Genomic DNA, 22,650 nt, shown 5'->3' with positions numbered 1-22,650 from the left:
GGGGAACTACTAGGAATTGGGAACTAATAAATTAGGAGATAACAACTAGATTACAAGGGAAACACAGCACACAAGAAAAGACAGGAAAAGAAATAACGCAACAACAAGCAGAGGAAGACAGACGACTTAAATACACACAGGATACCGAGAGGATTGGAAACAGGAGGAAACACACTGGAACTAATACAGACTAACATGACAGGGGAAGCGGAACTGAGCACACTGAACAGGTGAGAGATTTTCAAAATAAAACAGGAAGTACGATAACCACAGAGAAACAGACATGGAAACAAGACTGACTGGGGAGACAGAAAGAGAAGACCGAACAAAAATGAAGACAAGGCCAAGACTAGAAACTACAAATAGTACACAAACCAGAAAAACAACTAAAAGCAAAACCAGGTGTATACACTAAATCTTAGAATATTAAATAAAGGAGAATCCAGAGAGTCCAAATACAAAAACACTGGATTACAGAGTCAGTACCATGTTTATTTGTTTATTTTAAACTCCCAGCATCTTCTTCACCAAGTATCCTGGCATGTTGTACAGGAAAAGAGCCATGATGGCAAGCAGCAGGAGAGCAGTGACAATCTTGATGGTCAGCCACCTGTACTGGTCACAAACCAGGCGCTTCACAGCTTTGAGAGGGATGAGGAACCAGAGGAGGGCAACATCTGGACGGCTGGTGGAGTACAGAGTTATAAACACTGCGTTAGACAAATAACACCAAATAACTGACAAACCAATTTTCTTTCCGAACATCTAGAGGTTGTCACCAATTGGCTTGTACTACATTAAAAATATAAATGAGAAAAAAACCAACATATTTGAACCTCATACTCACTGATGACAAAACAACACTGCACTCTTTTTTGTTTTCTATTGAGCACTAAACAAACATTCATATAGAGATGACATAACCCTCTGATAAATGGATTGTCCAGATCTCAGTTTATTCACAAATTTAAAATATCATACACAGATGCAAAGCAAAAAACTGAATTCAAACACAATATACTCACTTTTAAACCAGTACAACATATGAAGGTGACTAATGTTCAGTTATTTTAAAAACAAGCACTGAAAATACAGAAAACACTATTTCAACAAACAAGAAAAACTGCAACAACAACAACAACAAAAAACCCCTCTAATATGATTTGTACACATTAATACACAATATTAGACACACTCAAGTAATAAGTATTATCAGTAGTGTTACTGTGATAGCGCCTGTTTAACAATGCGGTGGTTAATTTATGATATTGTAAAGCTGAAACCATTCACAACAGAATACAAGTTATCACTGAACACGCAGTCTTTAAAAAGGTAAAAACCTCAGCTGTTTCTCTTAAGCTCCCAGCATCTTCTTCACCATGTATCCAGGCATGTTGTATATGAAAAGAGCAAAGATGGCCAGCAGGAGAAGAGCAGTGACAATCTTGATGGTAAGCCACCTGTACTGGTCACAAATCAGGTGTTTCGCAGCTTTGAAGGGGATGAGGAACCAGAGGAGGGCAACATCTGGACGGCTGGTGGAGTACAAAGATGTAAAAAGACGTTAAAGAAGCCAAAGCCATTTTGGCCCACAGGTAAGCAAAATAATCGATTACTTACATGATGGAAATACCCACATGATATAACAAGCAAATGTTACTGGTTACCTGTTTAACACCATAACTGATTCCATAGGAATTAAGAGTTAAGTAGCAGCCAGGTGATGCTAGTCAAAATGCACTTGGCTAATTGATCATCAGCAAATGTGAGCACCTCTATAAAAGCATTATTTTGGTAGTTTGCTGGTCTGGAGCATTCAGGTGTTTGTTAACAAACTCTCTTTTACAGGAACCAGACTCAGGGAGGAGGGGCCATCTGCAATTCACACTCCAATGAATGAATCAGGAGTAACTTGGGCTTCAGTATCACAAGTATATATTGGCATAGAGATTCAACCAGGGAATAAACCACCAACCTTCCACTTAGTCAACATCTTGCTCTACCTCCTGAGCCACCAATAGAAACACTAGAAAATAATTCTTCTACCTTTTCAACATATTGTATTTAGCAGCCTTTTTCTTTCCACTTTTACCATAGTAAAATATACTTAAGCAACTGCTAAAGGTATTAGGTGGGGGTTTTATTTCAGAAATGAGCTTCTGCTTTTCTGAAGTGACTGCTGACCTCTCTGTTTTATTTTTTCAGGTGCATTATATGTTTAGTACTTATCCATGGATCCACTCATCCATTTTCCTTTGCTTGTACAGTTTAAGGTTGCAAGCGTTGCTGAAACCAATCTCAGCTGCCACGCTCTGAACAGGCTGCCAATCCATCACAAGGCTTAGTTCTTATATCTCAGAAGAAATGAACTAGGTTTCATCTGTTGAGGTGGTGCTCTTGATTATCGTTCTTCCAGTGACTATACTTCTTTTTTCTTTTCCATTATAAAGCATTTTTTATTAAAACTCTACTTTAGGAATAAAACTCTATATTGAAAGAAATCTCAAGATTTCTTTGTCCACAAACACATCATCAAGAGCCGAGCAACCAAATTTGTTATATAAGTACATGCCCCTGCAGATTTGTATCTACACCAGATATTACTGTATGACGCATCACATTGCCTGTTAACCTAGCAATGAGCTAAAATTACGTGTATTAAGCCTGCAACTCCAATGTATCCTTTTATTTTCATGACAATAACATCTCATTTAAATCCATAAAAATTGCATTTTACATGCTTAGCAACCACCTGGCAACCTAGGCTAAAATGACCAATTTTGGGCATATGAATAACGTCTAACATCCCGATTTTTATTTTCATTTTTTTTGACTTTTTTCACTATTATTAAGATATTGATTTATGAACAGCATGAACAGGCCAAACAGTACTGTAGCGTGGGTGTGTCAAAGTTAATTTGGCAGATTTCTTAAAGAACATGGTTTTCTGAATCCTTTTCTTAGTGCATGTTGTTTTCTTGGTATAACTTTGTACATTTGAATGTATTGCTTCATCGCTTTTATTTAGTTTAAAAGTGCTGGCTCAATAGAAAAAGTGCACAGGAAGTTTGGAGGAGAGAGTGAGTCAGAAGTTCTAAGATTAGTCTGCTGGAACCATGTGCAGAACATCTTAAGCTCCCAGCATTTTCTTCACCATGCTGTAGAGAAAAAGAGTGAGCACAGCCAGCAGCAGGAGAGCAGTGACAATCCTGATGACCAGCCACTTGTACTGGGTGCAGACCAGTTGTTTAATGGTCTTATTAGTGAGTGAGGAACCACAGAAGGCTGGTGTCAGGATGGCTAGAAGGACAGAAATGTGCACGTTCAGTATTACAGATTTTAAGGACTTTGGAGCATTTTACTGTTTTTCTACTACAAACTAAATTAATGCTTTGAAAGTTAGTGGACTCCCTGAAACAACAATAAAGCAGAAAGCAGGATGGGGAAAAATAATTCTAGTTAGAAATAAGGATAAGAAACAGCAACTTACCATGTAAAGAAAGAAGATCCTAGGTCTAAGTCCAGCGTTTGACTGAAGCAAATTCCTTCAACTGTCTTTCCTCAGTTCATGAAATTTCTTAATGCTTTTTATGCAAGTTTAATATTGTTTTTTATGTTTTTTTAATGACTGTGTAACAGGTGTTTTTTGTTTTTGTTTTTTTACAATAATTGATTTAACAATTAAATTTACCACTATATCTATTATGTTTTCTGTTTTTCTTTTTTTCCGCTTACCTGTTGAATGATGTTTGTTCGGACTGTCAACCTTTAAACCTGCATGTATCTGTGCATGTAGAGGTATGTGTACACGGACACAACATTATTATGTGACTGCTTCTGTTTATAGGAGAGATTTATGTAGAAGCCAAAAGAATATACTGGACCATGCCACTGAAAAAATTAGATCAAAAGAATGGATGATAGGAAAACATCCTTCATACTTGGGTTTCTCCAGTGGTTCTGGTTCATTTCGTCCTTCACCAACTGGACTTTTCTCTGCCTCCTCTCCTGTCAGAAGGTGCAGCTCTGCTTCCACTTTTCCCTGTAAAGACAAAAAACAGTATGAGTGATGTGGATTCACGCTATTACCTAAAGCAAAGATGTCAAACTCATTTTATAACGTGGGTGAGACCAGTAAACTCTGCATACAAAGGTTTAACTACACATTTAATCCTGGAGATATGTTACGAAACAGTGTGCTTTACTGCTTGCGTTAGCATTACAAAAATGAGTCATTCCCTATTTAGAACCATAATTTCAGGTGGTGCTTTGGTGTGACTGACCGTAAGCTCAAACTCATCATCTTCATTCCTGGCCACAAAGGGCCACCAGCCTTTGATCCTCTTCTGTTTGAAGATGGAGACCATGGGCATCTCTCCTTCATTTGTCACCATTTCAATGGTACACTGCTTGGGAGTCTTGGCGCCACGTGGGAAACGGTTCAAGTCCAGCTCAATTGCACCTATGAAGACATTTTTTCTACAGTAAATGTCGAATAAGTACGAAGGTTAAGCCATCTTAATGTCATTACACCTAAATTTACAATGTTGCCTGCTGTGTTAGTGGTGTTTCACAAACAAGCTCTTATGAGTAGCGATGTTTTTTAGCTTAATGATTTTTGACAATACCCAGGAAATCATCTGCTGAGAAATGGTCGGCATCCCACACTTGCAGGTTAAGACGAGCAGGGATCTTGTACTCAGTCTCATCCCACGCAAACATGGACTCTTTTTTTGAGATGACGATCTTCTCCTCCGCCATGAGGTAATCAAACGGGTAGATGAAGCGCCAGTTGAAATTCCCCTCCCCAGTGATGGAGTGATAATGGACATCAGTGTCCTGTTTGTCCTCCTGCTGTCCTTTTAACCAACTGTGAGAAAAGGGTTTGTAAATGTTTCCGTATCGGGAATCTGATTTGACTGATTTCTGCTCATAAACAAATAAACAAAAAACAAAAGATACATTATTACCCTCGCACAAATATATCACTAGATTTCTCGCCAGTGAAGATGTCATCATCCTCCAGAACGACTTCATCTGTGTTCCAAATTATGACCCTCAGTTCAAACCTGTATAAACGCATAAACACTAATCAACAATCAATAGTGATTGGTAAAAACCTCAAATTAAACTGCATAATTTATTCAAATACATTAAGATGGTTTTGAACTTGATACTGTGTGTGTTAAAGCTGCAAGATGACTGTTGAAATCATACTTTTTTGGTTTCCTTGGTGAAATGTCAAGTGCAGGACCAGGTGCTGTCATATCTTTAGGGAACATATCCACCCACATCTCAATTCTTCCCTAAACAAAGTACAGGACGAGAAAAAAATTCTTGGTTTTCAATATGGAAATAATCCTTAGAGGCTAATTCCAACATACAAGCCTTTTTGATTGAAATTTATATGTATTAATACGTTTACACACTTGCTCAATTCCTGGTTTATCAGGGTGGAGCAGCGGTCTGGTCTCCACGTGTTCTGGGATGAGCTTGCAGCCAGCTCGTGGAATTTCTTCCCAGTGGTTCAGCACAGTAAGGGCAAGGTGTTCATCTGTCTGCTTCTTCAGACCTGATAAACATCATCACAAAAATTTGTGTATTTTTTAAAGCGAATGCTAGCAAATGAAATTAAGCTTCCCCTTTAAACTGTTTAAGCATTTATCAGACTTGGTGCGTGTCCAATCATCAAGGTAATTAAATGCCAAAAAGTTGATGAACAGAATCAACTTTTTTGGCATTTATCAGACCAGTTTGTCAGTAGTACCAGCATGAAAACAAGCACACAACAAGTATTGGAGAGAGTATGTCCCACTACAGCAATATTGCCTTTCTTTAGTAAGTTACTGAGAAAATGAAGTGGGAGAAACAGAAGGTCATTGAATACCATTTTCATCCTCTATCTCTGTTGGTGCCATGAAGACACGATTCTCCACCTTCACTCTTCCTGCAGGACCATAGTGAGGCCCGTCCAGTTTGCCATCCTTACACAGCTTAGCCAGGATGTGGGTGGGTTTCATCGGGTCACGCCACACATTGTAACCGTGGCTACAAAAAAGGGTTAAAAAAACATTTTTAAAACTAGAATCAAATGAAAGTAAATGGTGACATTTTAAAACTGTAAAAACCTTCACACACACACACACACACACACACACACACACACACACACACACACACACACACACACACACACACACACACACACACACACACACACACAAACAGATATGTTGGGTTTAATATTAAAGGAAGACTTAAACACAAATCAAATTCATCTAGACCAGGGACGTCAAACTCATTTTACATCATGGGCCACAGCCCACTTTTATGTTAATTAATTTTTTAACTGTGACTTAACTACTTTGGTAAAGTACAACTGGCCATGTGGATGTCTTTATCAGCAGAAAAGGCTGTAAAATGTAAAGTAAAAGTACGAAATGTATGCCTCCTTCACATTTTACAAACCCATCCAGTGGCCCAGATTAGGAGCCTTTGCCAGGCCAATTCTGGGCCCCGAGCCTTGGCTTGTGACACCCCTGATCCAGACTGATTTGATGTAAGTTGCCCAGTTCTGGAGATGAATTTAATTGCCTTGTTACCCAGTTGGGCTTCTCGAGAAATCATGATGTCTTTACTCCAAACTTTATCATAAGCAGTTTTAAGTACAACAGGAACTAGGTTTTTCTTGATAGAGACAGACTAGCAACAGGTTAACTATTAATGGTGGCTGTGAGCTATAATGTTAGCTAGCTGAACGCTTTCATTTGATTGAATTTGTAGTAAAGTTTGTGGTGAAGAGCAGTGCATCTATTAAAAATGAACAAATTAAAGTACTGTTTCTTTTTTGTTTTTGCTTTCATGTTGGCTAATGCTACTTGAGTCAAACAGATTGTGTGATCCTTACATTGCGTAGGCGCGTGTGATACCACACGTGGCTCTGTGTTTGCTGTAGAAACGGTTCTCGAGGTCAATTTTGGTTTCTCCAATGAGATCATCAGTTCCCACCAAGTCCCAGTCATAAATTGACACAGTTAATGTGGAATCCATTGGGAATGTGGCATCCACATCAAAAGATCTAATAAGAGACAGATTTTATTTTTGAGGTTTTAATTAAAATTCAATATATTCACAAAAAATAAAAACTTGTAAGATTGTATAGATAAGGCCACGATGCTGTAAAATTACTTACTTGCCAAACAGTGGGTTCAGCTGTTTTGAGATGTAGTTCTCTTTGTCTTTTATCTCTGTTTTTCCAAGTCTTATTGCAATGTAGGGGTCGGCTTTACCGTTTATGTCTGCTGGATGCAGATCAGTTGCCTACGGAAAAAATTGGATAAATTTGAGTATGATAATAATAAGTAAGTCTAGCATTCTCGGCTATGACCGGTAACCAGCCAGTCAGCCTTAAACATTTCCAAATGTGGGTGGGTATTTGAAAGAAACTCTCAAAGGCAAAGTGGCTAAAGCTAACAGAGCTCAGAACCATCCACAAGCTAGCACCCTTGGTATGAACCTGACTATGAGCACTCAAAGGAGCTAAATATTAAATATTCACAGCAGAGCACATAGCTTACCCTGATGACATAGATCCGAACAAGGACGTTAATGGGATCATTGCTAGGAATGTTATTAAACATTCCCATGTTGGAATCAAAGTTCATGTCTCTTGGCATATCATCCGACACTTTGTACATGCACAGCGAACCCTGAATTGACACAGCGAAACAAATGAAAGGGCATTCAGAGGAAAATATGAAAGAATTATTTAAAGAGCTTTGACTTTCATTATCAATGAAAAAGAAGAGACAATTTCTTACTTTGAATTTTCCAACAATCCTATCTTCATCTGTCACATTCTGATCATCATCATCACCGGCTTTTCCCCTGTACAGGTTAAAACTGTGCAGCCAGTCCTCAAAGTTACCAAAGTCGCTTTCCAGTTCCTTAGGATACACCTGAACACGGATAAGTGTATATATAAACACATAAATTAGGTTTGGAAAGACTTGTTTTCTAAGACCGTGTCTGTATGTCGGAGTCACAACTGTATACCTTCAGCTCATCCAGCTTTGGCTTTTTCTTCTCATAAGGGTCGACTGCTGGTTTCTTCTTATCTTTCTTTCCTTTTCCCTTCTTTGTGCCTTTCACAGGAGAGTCATCAGGTTTGATATCTGAGTACAGGTTAGTGGTGAGGACACAAGGACAGGGAGAAGGAGCAGAGCGCTCGAGACATGAATTCCACATGAAAGTTGCCATTACGGTACAAAGCAAGCATGCTATTGAACTCCTGAAGTATAGAGTTCAGTGAGAATGCTTGGTATTGTGACGGGATCCTCCAGGTAAGCTGTAGGTATTAGCTGATTCTTTATTGTGTGCCATGCTCCATCATCTTTGTGTTTTTAGTCACTGTCTTGTTATTGACAACTTTCATGGCTAGCATATGACAAATATGCATGTATGGGAGAAGAAAACAAGCAATTGTCCTACGAATGGAAATTTGGATTCATGTCAGCATCTACATGGAGGCATTCTTGGGCTATGAAGGCTATGAGGTTCACTACTGCACTGTAGAACAAAACAACAGAGTTAGTGAGCTAATAAAGGATGAATTTTAAACTTAGGCACACGTGTCAAACTATGAATATCACAAATTTTTATTAAAGCACATAAAAACAATATTCAGCAAACACAAAAACATATGGAGATGCAATTAGTGGATTTTAAAACTGGTGACAAAAAAGAAGAAATTTAAAGTTTCTTATTTTTTTTACCTCCACCATCTGCAATGTCCATGTCATCTTTGTCCTCTGAGTCTGAGAGAGCTGCCTCTTGAGCCTTGAGTGACTGAAAGAGTAAAGCTCTATTTCTTAACTGTCTAGACCAAACATAACCTCCTACTTATCAGCTATAGTGTCAAGGTTAAGATCCATTAAGTCTAAGTAAAGTCTTGAAGAAAAAATCAATCTACAGTACTGTGCAAAAGTCTTTAGCTGCCCTTTATTTTGAAAGGAAATTTGCAAATAGTTGCAATGATTTACTGAAACATGAAAACAAATACAGAAATGTTGTATATAAAGAAAGAACTGTTTGTAAAGATTGAATGAGCTTGAAAGTTAATATTCGGTACGATCACCTTTATTCTTCAACACAGCCAAAGCTCTCTTAGGCAAGAATTATTGTTATTTCTTTAAATAATTTTCAGGAATAGTTCTCCTGGATTTATGAAGGACATTCAAAGCTCTTCTCTGGATGTTGACTGTCTTTTGTTCCATTCTTTGCAAAGATTATCCCACAATGCATCAGTAATGTTGAGGTCCAGGAAGGCCAGTGCATGACTGATAGTGTCTCAGTGTTGTACCTCTCTCCCGATCTCCTTCATCCATACTGACAATGATTTGAACCAAAAGCTTCAAATTAGAATTCATAACCCCATTAGACATATTATTACTGATTTTCAGCTCAGGTCTTGTGTTATTTGGCACACCGCAGCCTTTTCTCCCTGTTTCTCTTCCTTACGAATGGCTTCTTGACAGCCATCGTTCCACTGAGAGCATTTCTGATGAGGCTTGAATAAGCAGTAGATAGATAGACCTAAGGAGATGCATCTCCCAGATTCTGCCTTTTTTCCTACTTCTCAATGATGTGATGATAGTTTTTAGGCCTGCTGCTTTTGATTTTGTCCTCCACTTTTACCACTTTCTTTAATTTTTTAAAGGACACATTGCACATAATGGCGATATATGCAAAGGTTTTGGCTAATAACTCTTTGGGAAACGCCTTTTTCGTTCAAAACACTTTATGTTTATATAGGTCATTGATACTAAATAAAGAAAAAGCAGTTTCTCGGAAAATGGTCACGTAGAAGAACTGGACTCTAAATAAGTGAAAAAGCAGCTAATATCCAAAGAAAAACTCTGAAAGTCCCACAGAAATCCTGGAGCACTATTGCTCAAGAACACTTTAAAAAAATTTAAAAGACAGCCAGTAAGCAAAACATAAAGAAATGAGACACAACTCAAAACATTTGTGTAGTACTGCATCATCATACTTTGCAACATTGTTAACATTATATAATCAGTCAAAAGAAGGCTTGTTACCTCTGTCAAAGTTTCAATGGAAGCAAAATATTTGGACCACCAGTCCAGCATGCTCTCATCAAGTTCCTCCTCCTCCATCTCATCACCCTTCTTCCTCTTCTTTTTCTTCCCTTTGCCATCCTTGTCATCATCCTTTGTATAAAAGTAACACAGATCTTTTGATTAAGGCTTTGAGACATCTTGATTCACCGTGAAATAAAATAATGCAGTTTGATTTCTAAATCAAGCAAGCACAGATCTCTACTTACCTCAACTTTGACCACAGCATCAGAGCCCTACAAAGGAACACCAGATTGTGTTTACTTTGTATTTTTTATCTCTATAATTTTCACATTTTCAAAAGTTACACTTACACAGTCAAGTTTGACAACAGTTTCCACTTTCTTAAAAGAAGGCTCAGAATCCATGCTGACAACAATAATTTCCTCTGAAAGAAAAAAAAAATCTTCATCACAAACTGTCAGACAATACTGTGTGGCGCAAACGTATATTTCTGTTATTTGATACCTGTAGTGGACCAGTTGTTGGCTTGCTTGTCAGCTCCCCTGTAGATGAACTTCCGCAGAGTGGTGACAGCATGAGAGCCAACCAAAGTGTAGCGGCCAAAAGCTCTACAGTCCACTACTCGGATGTTCAGCGGCGGGTGAAGCAACTCATTTTCAGGCAAGTCCTGACACACAAAATCCAGAGTGAGTTCTTGCAGAGCAGGTGTGGTGGCTGACATGAGTCAACCCAAGCTTCAGTTCTATGTTTGAACGTAAATGCATTGACGGAAAAATATATCAATAGTGCCAGTACGGTACCACTTCAAACCACTTGACAAGAGTGCTGAAGTTGGGGTTTTTCCTGTAGTTGGAGATGAGGGCAGACTGAACTCCCTTTCCAGCACATTCAATGTCCACACGAGGCCGGTCCACCTGGGCGAGATTCACCCTCTTCAGGTCCCTCAAGCCCCAGAACAAAACCTAAAGAAAGGAAAGGTTAGCTGACATTACAGATGTTTTACTTTCTTTCAGCGAATGTCCGTCAGTTAACAGATGACGTCAAAGCTATTCTGAAGTCCTTTACTTCAATCCTGTACTTGCTGAGCACTGGTCTGATCCCCAGTGGTACTGGGAGGATTGGGCCACGGTCTATATCTGTAGGACCATCTATGGGAGGTAGGTCAGCTTTTCCATTGGGGCCAATCTAAAGGACGATATAAAGAAATATGAAGCAAATGAAGTGATGGAAGCATAAGCTCACGGGTTGATGGTGTGTGTACTTTGGAAAGCTAACCTGCAGCAGTTCAAAGGCTGCCAGCATTTCTCCAGCAGTGCAGTTTCCACGGTAGATCTGATAGTACTCCAGTTGGGGAGGAAAACGTGGGGGACCGTAGTGCTCATCGGCCATTTTGACCACAGGCTTAGCAAAGGTTCTGCCCATGAAGTCAGCTTTACCCTGAAAGCAAAGGACCAGACGCAGTGAAAAATCTGATTATTTTAAAAAATGCTCTTCTTGGCTTACCGTATTAGTGTTTATATTACAATGAGTGCATTTAAAAAAGCAATTAGAGAGCTGATTGTGAAGTAAGTAGTCCTATTAGCAGGAAGAAACATGGCTCAAGGTGCACATGTTTCACACTAGATAAAAAGGACTGAAGATAAAAGACAAAGTAAACAATGAAAGATCCCTAAAATAACCAGTGAACTGCAAAACAGATATGCATTTATGCACATTCAGAAAATGAGTGAATATCTAATCATTGTTTCTAAAAAAAAAAAAAAAAAAAAAAGAACAAAAGCAACTTAATCTTTCTTGCAGTTAGTGGTTATAAAAAGTCAAAAATCCTGTTGGTCACATACAAAAGCACAAGTTTTACTTAAAGGAATGCAACAGGGATAAGTTAATCACGAGGGTCCATCAGGTCCTTATGGACATATCTTATTCCTCTTGCATGCCTTTCAAAGGAATCTACTCTGCACACATGACAGTGCTGCTACAGTACATCAAGCCAATCCACACTCTACTTATCCAAAGGGTCATCCAAAACAATGGTGTTTTTGTCAGGAGATAATATAAAATAGTCAGTCAGCAAACAAATTCCTTCAGATATAATTCATGTCAGGTTGCTATGGAGACAAAGACAAACTCAATGAAATCAACCCAACCATTAATGCGAAAAAAAATAATCATAAAAATAAAAATATTGCGGGTATACCACATGCTACTTTTAGTCTCTCGTGACTCGGTTAGTCATACATTTCAACATATAAAGATGAAGGATCATGGTAAGACTGCTGTCGAGGTTTTGCCCACATTATTATACACAGAGAGGCCTCTGTATATCAAAACAACTCTTACCACTGTGTCTTGATCATAGAGCTCAATGACAATAATAGGAGGGTCATCTCTCAGTTCACTGGCCTCCCCAAACAACTCCACATTCTCAAAAACCAGCAGCTGATCCCACGTGGGGCAGAGGGTCTCAGCCAGCACCTGCAAGAAGACAAAACGTTTAGAGTGATCGAGAACAGGTTCTCAAGTACATAAAATTTCATGCTAACAGGTGATCTCATTAAAAAAAAACAACTTTTGAGCTTGCCCACCTCAGTGACTTGGCTTTGCGATGAGAAGAAAACTCTTGCAAATGGATCGGACAGACCTGTGCTGTCAGCGGCGAACAGGCTGCGAGCCTGGTACATGTGGACCCTCAGCTGGAAGATTTGTTTCACTACAGAGAAGTAAAATCTCATAAGTGACTATAGAAGTATATAACAGTATATGTAATTCTTGCCTACGTTAGATTTAGAGATATACTTTTTCTTTTTTTGCCATGCACTCCATATAAAAGACAGGTTGCAGCTTCCAGGTGTAAAAAGTGAAGCCAAGTAGCAAATCCCTCTAATGACCAGCAGGAGGTGCCATTATGGTTTGGAAATTATGTGTGATTGTTTGTTACTATTAAGGTTCAGAAAGACAATAAAGGCCACCTTAAAGAAATGAAAACTTTGTGATTGATGAGTTTCTATTGAATGGGTGATTAATGTCAGTCAAATCCACTTCTCACTCATAAAGACCAGTTTTACACCAAGATACAAATCTGTCTAAGGCTTCATGACAGGACCTCACTATCCAGTGGGTGACAGCATAGTGACTATGACAATCTAAACAGAGTCTATTTTGTGAGCATAGCATGTCCACTCACCTGCAGCCAATCAGAAGAAAGCTGGTTTAAAGCGAGGAAGGCCATAAAAAGACTAAATATAACTATATGGTAAAGGATAATTTTGAACTGAGATTCTCACAAAGCTAATCTAGTCAAGTTGAAGAATAAATTTACACAGCTGTGAATGGGCATAATTTGTTCCTTTAGCCACAGTGTGAATGGTAGATATCTGTTATGAGAAAAGCTGGTGTAAGGTGAGCTGCAAAATGGCCTTACTCATGTAGGTGAGGCTGATGGGTGGTGAGGCTGGCAAGCCGGGTCCTCTGGACAACTTATTTTCCTCAAATCCATTAGGTAAGCCACTCAGGTAGTCTTTGCGCTGCCTGCTCAGACCCAGCCACAGATAAATCTCTATCTTGGATTGCACTGTCCACCCAGCTGGTCCAAAGCCCTTTTTACCAGGGATCTTTACAAGAGGAAAATACAAAACACTTTAGCTACTGAAGAACACAGAATACAGATAAGGAAAAGTTTCATTATAGACTGGGAGTTTGTATCAGAATAGATTAGGTACTCGCCCTGAGAAAGATTGTTTTGACTTTCCCACAGTCTTTTCCCTTCTCCTCGTATATGCTGGAATAAAGGATGTCCTTGGAGGGAACACGTGCATAAGCAATACGCTTTCCATTGCTTATCATCCATATGAAAACATCTGGAACGCTGTGTTGAGGCTGCAATAAGAATGAGTCCTCATTTAACCTCTTAAGCCCCAAGCCTAACTGATCTCCTGCCTTTTGCCCCCGTATCAGGGGGCGTTGGGGCTTAAGAGGTTAAACATGTTACTGAATAACCACTATAGAAAATACAAATGCACAAAAAAAAGATTATTTGTAAATAAAGACATAGACATAGATCTCACTTCCTCAGCCAGAAAGCGCAGCTTCGACAGGAAGTTCTGAGCCAGCTTCAGCTTATCTCTCACTGTGCTTTTTTTCACCTGTGACCTCATGGTCTTAGCTTGCTGACCAATGGCCTCCTAAAATGAGGAAGAGGTTCAGCAGTTAGCACAGTACAAGTATAATCAATAGGTGGGAACAATAAAGATTACTCTTTTGAGTTTACGAACCACTTCCGACAAGCACAGCTTCAGTCTCTCCTTGTCAAGTTTGGTTCTGCCCGACTGACTCTGGTCCTTGTTTGCCAATGAAAGAAACTGACTGAAAGAGTTAAGGTTTGGTGAGTGCAAATGTTTACAATGATTAAAAACACTTAATGTGCAGCTTAGGTTTGTAACCACGGACCTGCATCCTTGGCTGAGTTCCTCAAGAACACCTCTAAGCCTGCGCTCGGGATAGGCCTTCTCTGTTTTAATGATCTCTTGCACATCATTCAGTCCATCCTCCTATGAAAGCAACATAACGATAATGATTTCAATTATGTTGGCGTTGACTTAGACAAACTTAGCTTTAAGTTAATGCATGACTTGCCAGTTTATCAGCAATGTTGTCAATGATGTTGGCATTATACAGCCTCCTTCTCTGGTCTTGCCACCAGCTCTTGATGTAAATGCACGGCTTCCTCTCAAAATATGGCAGATGGAAATAGTTTCTGTGGATTAAAATTAGAACGTATCTAACATGTTGTTTTTTAAAATACCTAAATCAATACTTCTAAACTGTTTTTACAATCTTTTAAATCAAAGCAAGAACTAAAAACTTTTGTATTGTATGTAATATTATTGCTCTGACCGGTCTGTGATGACAGGTTTCATGGGTGGGGTTGTTGCCACTGACTGCAGGTCTCCATCGTCGTCCATCTCCTCTTCACTGGAATTGTTGATCAGTTCAGTTTCCTCTTCGTCTCCATTGCCCTTCTTCCCCTTTGTTTTTGGTTTGACAACTCCATCGTTCTCATTTCCATAATAACCTGGCAACAACCATGATGTTAACAGTTAAACCATAAAAGATGCGGTACTTACTACATATCCAGCAATAATAGTATATATATATGATTCTATATTTTTAAAAAACTACAGAAACACAGCTATTATTCTAATATAGTAATGGATAAAACAGTGTAAAGATATTTAATAAAGGTCAAAAAGTCTGCTAAACACTAAAACTGACAACGAGGTGATGGAAAGTACCTATGGTGACCTCAAAGTGTATGGGCTTATCACCAATCTTTCTATCAACCATTGTGGCCTCCAGGAAGGAACTGAAGAGGAAAAATTCCTCAACCTTTCCAGTGGCAGTCTGTGAAAACAAGAAATGGATAAGTATAATCATCTGTAAATGAAAAAGACTTATATAAAGGTGGCGTCAATGTAAAACAAAAAAAAGGTTAAAGCACTGTAATTCATTACATATTGACAACAAACAATTTATCCCACATTATGAGGGATGCCACTGAGTTTAGCCACATTGATGCAAACAGCTATTAATAATACACCAGGTACTATTAATAATTCACAGTAATTGCAGGCACATAACCCATCAGTAGGAGAAACAGTTGGCTCCATCTGCATGGCTGCCCATCCAGTCAGGCATTCACCTCTGAGATGTTGGGTATTCCCTCCATCTGCACGTCTGTGGAGCTGGTAATTTCAGGGGAGGAGGTGTCCAGGAGTTCCATGCCAAGGCTGATGAGCAGACGGGCTCTGAAGGACACGCCCTCTCCAAGTCCATCATTTAACTCCTGGTATTCGTCCATCAGGGTGTAGGTACGAGTGGAGCCATACATGTTCACCCAAGCGGGCCCAAGAGTCGGAAGGAAGCCTGAAAAACAAAGAGAAAAGGGGGATGGATTTTAATCTAATAATTTGCAAGAGCAAAACTAACTGACATGTCAAAAGAAAATCTTCTGCAGTTAATTTGTGGAGAAGATATTTCTTCAAACATTTAAAGTTGCATCACCTTTGTCCCCATCGTTAGAAAGCTTGCGCAGGTCTAAGAAGTGCGTTCCTATCGCAACATCATTCACTTTATCCGAATCTCGGAGCTGGATCTTTATACGTTTGCAGAGTGGTGGAAACATCTCAGTGAAAACAATTTGCTCGTTCCAGATAGGCTCATAGCAGCTCTTCTGAACTGATGTTTTCCCCTGTAGCAATCACACATTGTGAACTTATGTTATGTCAGTGAGAATTAGATTTTGAGTTGGATGAGAAAAAGAAAATGCTACATAGGGCAACGAACGCATGGCAGCTTTGTTAGCACTCACCTTCTGCCCAGCAAACTGTACTTGGACATAAGGATCAACCAGGTCCTTATTTTCTCCTATGAAGGCCTTTTTCACATTCGCCATGATGCTGGTGTTCATTCTGGGAAGCCCCTCAGCTCTGTAGATCTTCAAGTAATAACGAGCCCACTGCCTCTCTGCAGGCACCCCCTCAGGTAATAAGAGATTCCTGAAATAAAGAGTTAATATATTTTCTTCACTAGTTTCAAATGTTAAAAAAAGAATACATCTGTGTTTTATTTACCCCTCTATGTCATCTTCTTCAGATTCATTTGCCTTGTGTGGAGTTTTTATAGTGTCCCCTTTAGCCACAACTGCAATATCACATTTAACGTAGCCCTTACAGCCAGCTGTGATGTCATCAGGGTCAGACAAGAGAGCCCATTTGTGGTAAAACTGATGATCTATAAGTCAAGGAAGACATATTTATTAATGCGTTTGTATCATTAATGTAGTGATATTTTTAAAAAGCTGATCTTGATTAATTCTTTACCAGGCTGGGAGTAGATTGTGCCTACATCCATTTTAAAACTTCCAACCAAAGTCCCACTACGCAGAAGATTTTTGGAGTGCACTACCTATAGTTTGGTTTAGGGAAGTAAACAACACAGCATTTAGTACACTTGTGAAAAGGAACTGCCATCAGTGACTTTTACGTTTAACTATAAGGAACGGGACGACTCACAGACACTTTCAGGATTTTGTCAAACATAACATCTGGAGGGACGTGGAAGTCGAACACAAAATACTGGAGATACAAAAAGAGTTTTAATGACAATGATGCACAGTTGCCCTTTTAATAAACTTTAATAAATTATTATACATGATGTAATGACAGACTCACTTCGTTGTAATATGGGCAGTTGGTTGATTCCTTCATTGAGGTGTACTTTTTATCTTCTCCGATCTCCACGCAAACCATTGGATCCATGTTCAAGCCCACCAGCTGTCTGGCTTCAATCACTGTCACACTGACCTGGAATTAAATAATCAAATGTTTGTCTGCTATTGTATAAGAAGCACTACATTACATATAAAAACATAAATACACTCAATAACAACTTTCCCTTGCCTGATAGTCTACTGGTCTTCCAGAGCTGGGCTCCATCTTGATGTCTGGCTTTGACCTGCATCGCAATGTGAACGGGGTTAATGTAGAGTGAGACGGATGTAAATAAATTAGCTTCATTGTCATTATACAATGTATAATTAAAATTAAAATAATAAATAATTAGAATTAATACAAATAGGTAAGTAACTAAAGATAAAAAATAAACTTAGCAGCACCAACACAGCGGCATTGTACACAACTTAGCTAGCGTAAAGTGTTTATAGTCAAGTGTGTAGTGAGGTGGAAACTTCAGTAGTGGATGCAAATGCTAGGATAAACTGTTCCGCAGTCCACTCGTTCTCATTTTTATTGTTCTGAATGGTTTTGCAGGATGGCAGCAGTTTGAACAGAGATCCAGGGTGTGTACTGTCCTTGCTGTTCATGCACTACAGAACTCTTGCCTCTTATTAGACACGTTGGTGGTGACAGCTGTGACTGAGGCCAGTGAGATGGTGTCAGGGTCCACGCCTCCTCCCATGAACATGCCCTGGCGGTCCAGGTCCTCTGTCTCCAAAATTGCTGGCTCATCTGTAGATCAAATAAAAGACACAGAGTGAGGAAAACGTGTTATTTTAGTAGCAGTGTTAATTCCAAAAATGTCATTACAAGAGAAGACCCCAAAATACCTTCAGCCTCTCCCAGCAGAGACAAAAGAGAATACAGCAGGTAGCCTGACTGCTGTGAGAGTGGCAGTCCAGTATTTACTTCAGGAAATAAAGCCAAAATACTACCCTTCCCAGATTGATACCAATGCCTTACACCATTAATAGTACCGACATTATATTAGCTGTTTTCACCAAGAGGACACAGAGAGATGAAACCATAGAACATAATTTGAAACCCATCCTGCTGACCTTTTGATATAATACATCTACCAATTAGAAGCAACAGTGCAGGATTAGTTATCTAATATCCAAATAGCTATTAGGCTATTGAAATGTTAACAAGATTGGCATATAAAAGCTGATATTTTGTATTTTATATTCAGGATACTAATACATTTTGAGTGGTTGCTGGGTTTTGAGTTAGTGGGTCTGTGCTATTTTGACCTAATCATCCATGATGGCCAATACCTCCATTTCTGTCCTCCTTTTGTCCACGGTTCTTACTGCGCTTCATGGTTCACGGCAACCATCGAGTGCTCTGTGAAAAAAATAAAACAATAAAAATTTCATAACAATTTTGTACTTTTCTTTTTATCAATATGAGTGAACTAATGGTCTGTGTGTTTTTTGTTTTTTGTATATTTTCTGTGCATGTTCTGTTGCCAGAAACAGCAACCAAACCCATTCTTCAGTAACACACCTGCAAAACCACAGCAGAATAAACCATGGCAATTTACTATTGGCCTGTGCTGCAGATAGAGGCTAAATTATTAGGACTGTTTAAATTAAATGCTAAAACAAACAGCAAACAAAAAGCAAGTGTAAGGACAGAACACAGCACAGAAGGTATGTAAGAAGAAGGGTGTCACCATACTACCACACCCCGGATTACCCTTTAAAAGGGCCTTTTCAATTATTTAGATTGGCTGACCTTAATACATGAATTGGAGGGGATACATTTCACATGCATTGTGAAAAATAATACACTTAAAATAATTAATTTTGGAAGTGGCACACTGTGGGGCAGGTGCCAGGATAAAAGAAAACGTAAGGACAAAAACATGATTAACAACTTGGACACTGGAAAATTCAATTTTTCCCTCATTTATCTGAGATTTAAAAAAAAAATACAAGGAAAATTGGATTTCTGTGGTGTCAATTAACTAGCATGTGTCACCTTTTCTTGCTGTTTTGAATTTAGCTTTTTTCCATTTTCAGTTTTCACTGATATCCAAAAACAAAGCAATATATTGCAACACTTTCTGTTGAATGTATAAAACAAGCATTAATGCTTCAAACTGCTCAAACCAATACCAACTTAAGCACTCTTATGAGATGCACACTTAGAAAGTTTAGAATAACTAAAAGAATGAAGATTTTTGCAGCTCTGAAACATAATTTTTTTTAACTCAACCGAATCTAATCTACCAAGCCACGAAAGGGTTCCTCATCAAAGAAACAGTCTTTCAAGTATATTGCAAAAACACTGTGGAAAAAACACTGAGGCCTAATTGCCAAAGTTATTTGCACAGTACATCTGATCTTTCACTTAACTTGGTGTTGCTAAGGACTTCAAATAATCTGATCATACATACCATACAGAAGGAATGATTCCCCTGTGTCCTTCCTCTAAGCAGGCTGTTATTTTTTCCTCTTTTTTTCCCTCTGGAAATGGAAGAAACACTACGTAAACATTTTAGACATTTGCGCAGCACAAAGAATAAGGCTACAAAGTAAAGTTGCGCAGAAAAGAATTTGGTTTGTCTAAGTCTAAAGTTGGGCAGGAGTGATGTGATACACCAATGAATAGTGCATGAGTGTTGAACCCGAGACTGGTAACTATAACTAGGGACCGCTGAGAGACGTCACTGTCTGCCAATCCACACAGGCTCTGACTGCTACAAAGGATATATGTATTAAGCTTCTTTATATATATATATAAGATCTAAAACATTTCAAATGAATGAGATAGTTCATGATCATTCTATTGTAGTTAATCTTCCTAACATAGCCTGCAAAGCTTCAATACCACTACTGGAAAGTACGTTTTAATTTAGAAAGTATGTTGCACTAAATAATAATCAAGTTTGCTACAATGTGAATAAAAAGACAATTCTAAGATTTTCATAGTGTTACCATAAGTTAGGGTTGTATAAAAAATCTACTGGAAGTGCTTTAAACTGTGTGAACTTTGGGTAATCGGTATATTGCTGTGTAACAAGTGATAGGATTTCATGGAAGTAACCAAAATGTCAGCCCATCCTAGCCGAAAGAATGCTGCCTTTTAATCATTAATAAGGTGCTGCGCCCAATTTGGTCCTGGGGCACACATGCATTTTCTTTTATCATCATCGTGCAATTGCCAAATGATGTCAAACCATATTTGCAATGCCTTGCGTTTCAAATCCATTTAAGTTTGAGCGATTTCAAAGATGACCTGAATTTTGAGTCACTGTCGTTATTACAATAGGGCTATTTACTTGAAAGATTAAGGAACTAGCATGTGTTTTTAACAGGGGGAGTAGAAGTATTTGCCAAAAGCCTTGATTGTGTTGCATTATTTTGCCGAGCTGAGATATGCTTTAGCAACTTCTATTCAATGCAACTTCTCTTGCATGCTGAAGTACAACTCATCATCTCATCAATTACACATACAGCCAGTCTGTAAGCTATACGTCAAAGTCTAAAGTTCCTAGTATCCGATGAAACAAGTCCCTAAATTATTTAGATGGCCCAGTCAGTGTTGCATGTGGCAACCTCATTAAGAGGCAGTATCGCTGTTCACAATAAAAGAAATAGATTTGCTTGCAGGAAATAACACAAACACAGTATCTTTGTTATCATATAGGGGAAAATGCCTATGGATAACACTCTTAATTAAATGATGCAAAGACTATTTTAAGTGATGCATGTATGAAACTATTTTGGGGAAATGCATTTCAAACAAAACACTGTTTTTAACTTTGTGCAGTAGCTTCCTTGTTTTTACCTAGATCCGTAACAGATATATTCTTTTCCCACCTGCGCAGTGGGAAGTGTTAGCTCAGTGACACCAACCTGTGGTGTCACTGGTGTCTGTTGAGGGATTCTGCTGTTAATTACATGATTCAATACCAGCTAAGAGGGGTTGAGGAGATGTCCTAGTTCCTCCAGGAGAGCTAACCGTGTCACCAATAGTGCAAAGTTACTGGTTGCCCCTGCTGTCTCATATACTAACCTCATTCTCTGATGGATGTTGTCATCAAATTCAACTTTAAACACAGAAGATGACTCTAGGGACCAAACCAGTCTGCCATCTCTGGTGTTTCTGTTTTGACAAAGAACAAAATTTAACATGAATTAATAATTTCCCATAGTTTTTGTTTTGTTCTAGTCTCTCTGTGCTCTTCTTTTTTTCTCTTCTCTTTCCTCTTACCTTCTAGCTTGTTAGAGCAGAGGGCTAATCCAGGTGCTGCTGGGTGTCTCTTCCTGTTATAAGGGAGTTCTTCCTTCCCACTGTCACAATTGCTTTCTCATGGGGGATCATCTGATTGTTGTGGATTTCTCGCTAATTTTGTAGGGTTTTGACCTTGCAATATTAAGCGCCTTGAGGCAACTGTTGTGAATAAGCACTATATGAATAAAATTGAATTGAAGTGGACTTCTTTATACAACATAAGAGTTTCAAAACACAATAACTGTGCAATAAAAGAAAGCATTACCTATATTATGGATGAATATTTAGCTAACACTTATGAATATGCATGAGAAAGTGACACCTTTGACAATGTCGTCTAGGATGAGTCACAGATGAGTCACAGAATGAATTGATACCAATCATGCAACCTTATCCCATGTAGGTCCAGTGTCCAAAGACCTCTTTTGGCTGTTGGTTGTAGATTGGTTATCAACATCTTATTCATGCTCCACTGACGCTGTGGGGACACCAGCTGACTGTGGTGTACTATATCGTTGGGGCACATTTCAGACTGTTTGGATGACGACTCTGGCAAGCTTGACCAGTGAAACACAGCCACAGGGCATTGTTGGTGGTGGTGTTGAGTTGGCATTGTGCTAACTAGTGAGCACGTAGGACCTGGGTGTATTTGACCGTATATGACCTCAGAAACTAAAGAAATACTCAGAATCTGAGTGATTATTTTTAATGTCTGTGGATAGAAATGTGTACTATATATAATAAAACACCCTATTATCATATAATGGGCAAACAAAAATCATGTGAGAGCGTTTGTGTTGTCAAATTGTGTGATCACATCACAGACAGTGCTTGGAGAGTCTATACATTTTTGCATCTTACCATGTTTTTCTCTTTAATCCCAAAGAAAGGAATGGAAACACCACCTGGTGGCCGAAGAAGTGTCACTGCAGTTGGCTGTACTGTGTTTGGGAACTAAAGACAAGGAACAAATATCCTTTCACTACTCTTAACAGTCAGCTGATACCCAA

At 38.8% G+C, this 22,650-nt stretch overlaps 1 protein-coding gene across 1 annotated transcript; it reads right to left on the bottom strand.

Annotated features, from left to right (window-relative positions):
- Positions 1 to 1,157: 1,157 nt before the first annotated feature.
- LOC102775846 (otoferlin-like) lies at positions 1,158 to 18,736 on the bottom strand. Its single transcript, XM_087832688.1, has 41 exons — positions 18,673 to 18,736; positions 18,001 to 18,127; positions 17,561 to 17,615; positions 17,333 to 17,464; positions 17,174 to 17,236; positions 16,982 to 17,066; positions 16,733 to 16,892; positions 16,471 to 16,657; positions 16,164 to 16,350; positions 15,802 to 16,025; positions 15,395 to 15,503; positions 14,997 to 15,174; positions 14,736 to 14,856; positions 14,550 to 14,650; positions 14,375 to 14,465; positions 14,168 to 14,284; positions 13,827 to 13,979; positions 13,525 to 13,714; positions 12,689 to 12,813; positions 12,444 to 12,578; positions 11,379 to 11,540; positions 11,169 to 11,288; positions 10,904 to 11,065; positions 10,608 to 10,770; positions 10,454 to 10,527; positions 10,349 to 10,375; positions 10,101 to 10,232; positions 8,775 to 8,847; positions 8,056 to 8,174; positions 7,821 to 7,958; positions 7,578 to 7,709; positions 7,193 to 7,320; positions 6,908 to 7,078; positions 5,888 to 6,048; positions 5,430 to 5,572; positions 5,218 to 5,306; positions 4,971 to 5,069; positions 4,629 to 4,870; positions 4,284 to 4,462; positions 3,942 to 4,042; positions 1,158 to 1,535 (listed from the first exon to the last, which is right to left on the bottom strand). Exons 1-41 carry the CDS (start codon positions 18,716 to 18,718, stop codon positions 1,355 to 1,357), a joined length of 5,382 nt encoding a protein of 1,793 aa, XP_087688814.1. The 5' UTR covers positions 18,719 to 18,736; the 3' UTR covers positions 1,158 to 1,354.
- Between the last annotated feature and the right edge of the window lie 3,914 nt (positions 18,737 to 22,650).

This window comes from Neolamprologus brichardi, chromosome 19 (genome assembly GCF_056152115.1).
Source record: "Neolamprologus brichardi isolate AB-2024 chromosome 19, ASM5615211v1, whole genome shotgun sequence".
Classification (NCBI taxonomy): Eukaryota; Metazoa; Chordata; class Actinopteri; order Cichliformes; family Cichlidae; genus Neolamprologus; species Neolamprologus brichardi.
Note: the sequence above shows the minus strand (reverse complement) of the source record. Positions and strands in the feature narration are given on the sequence as shown.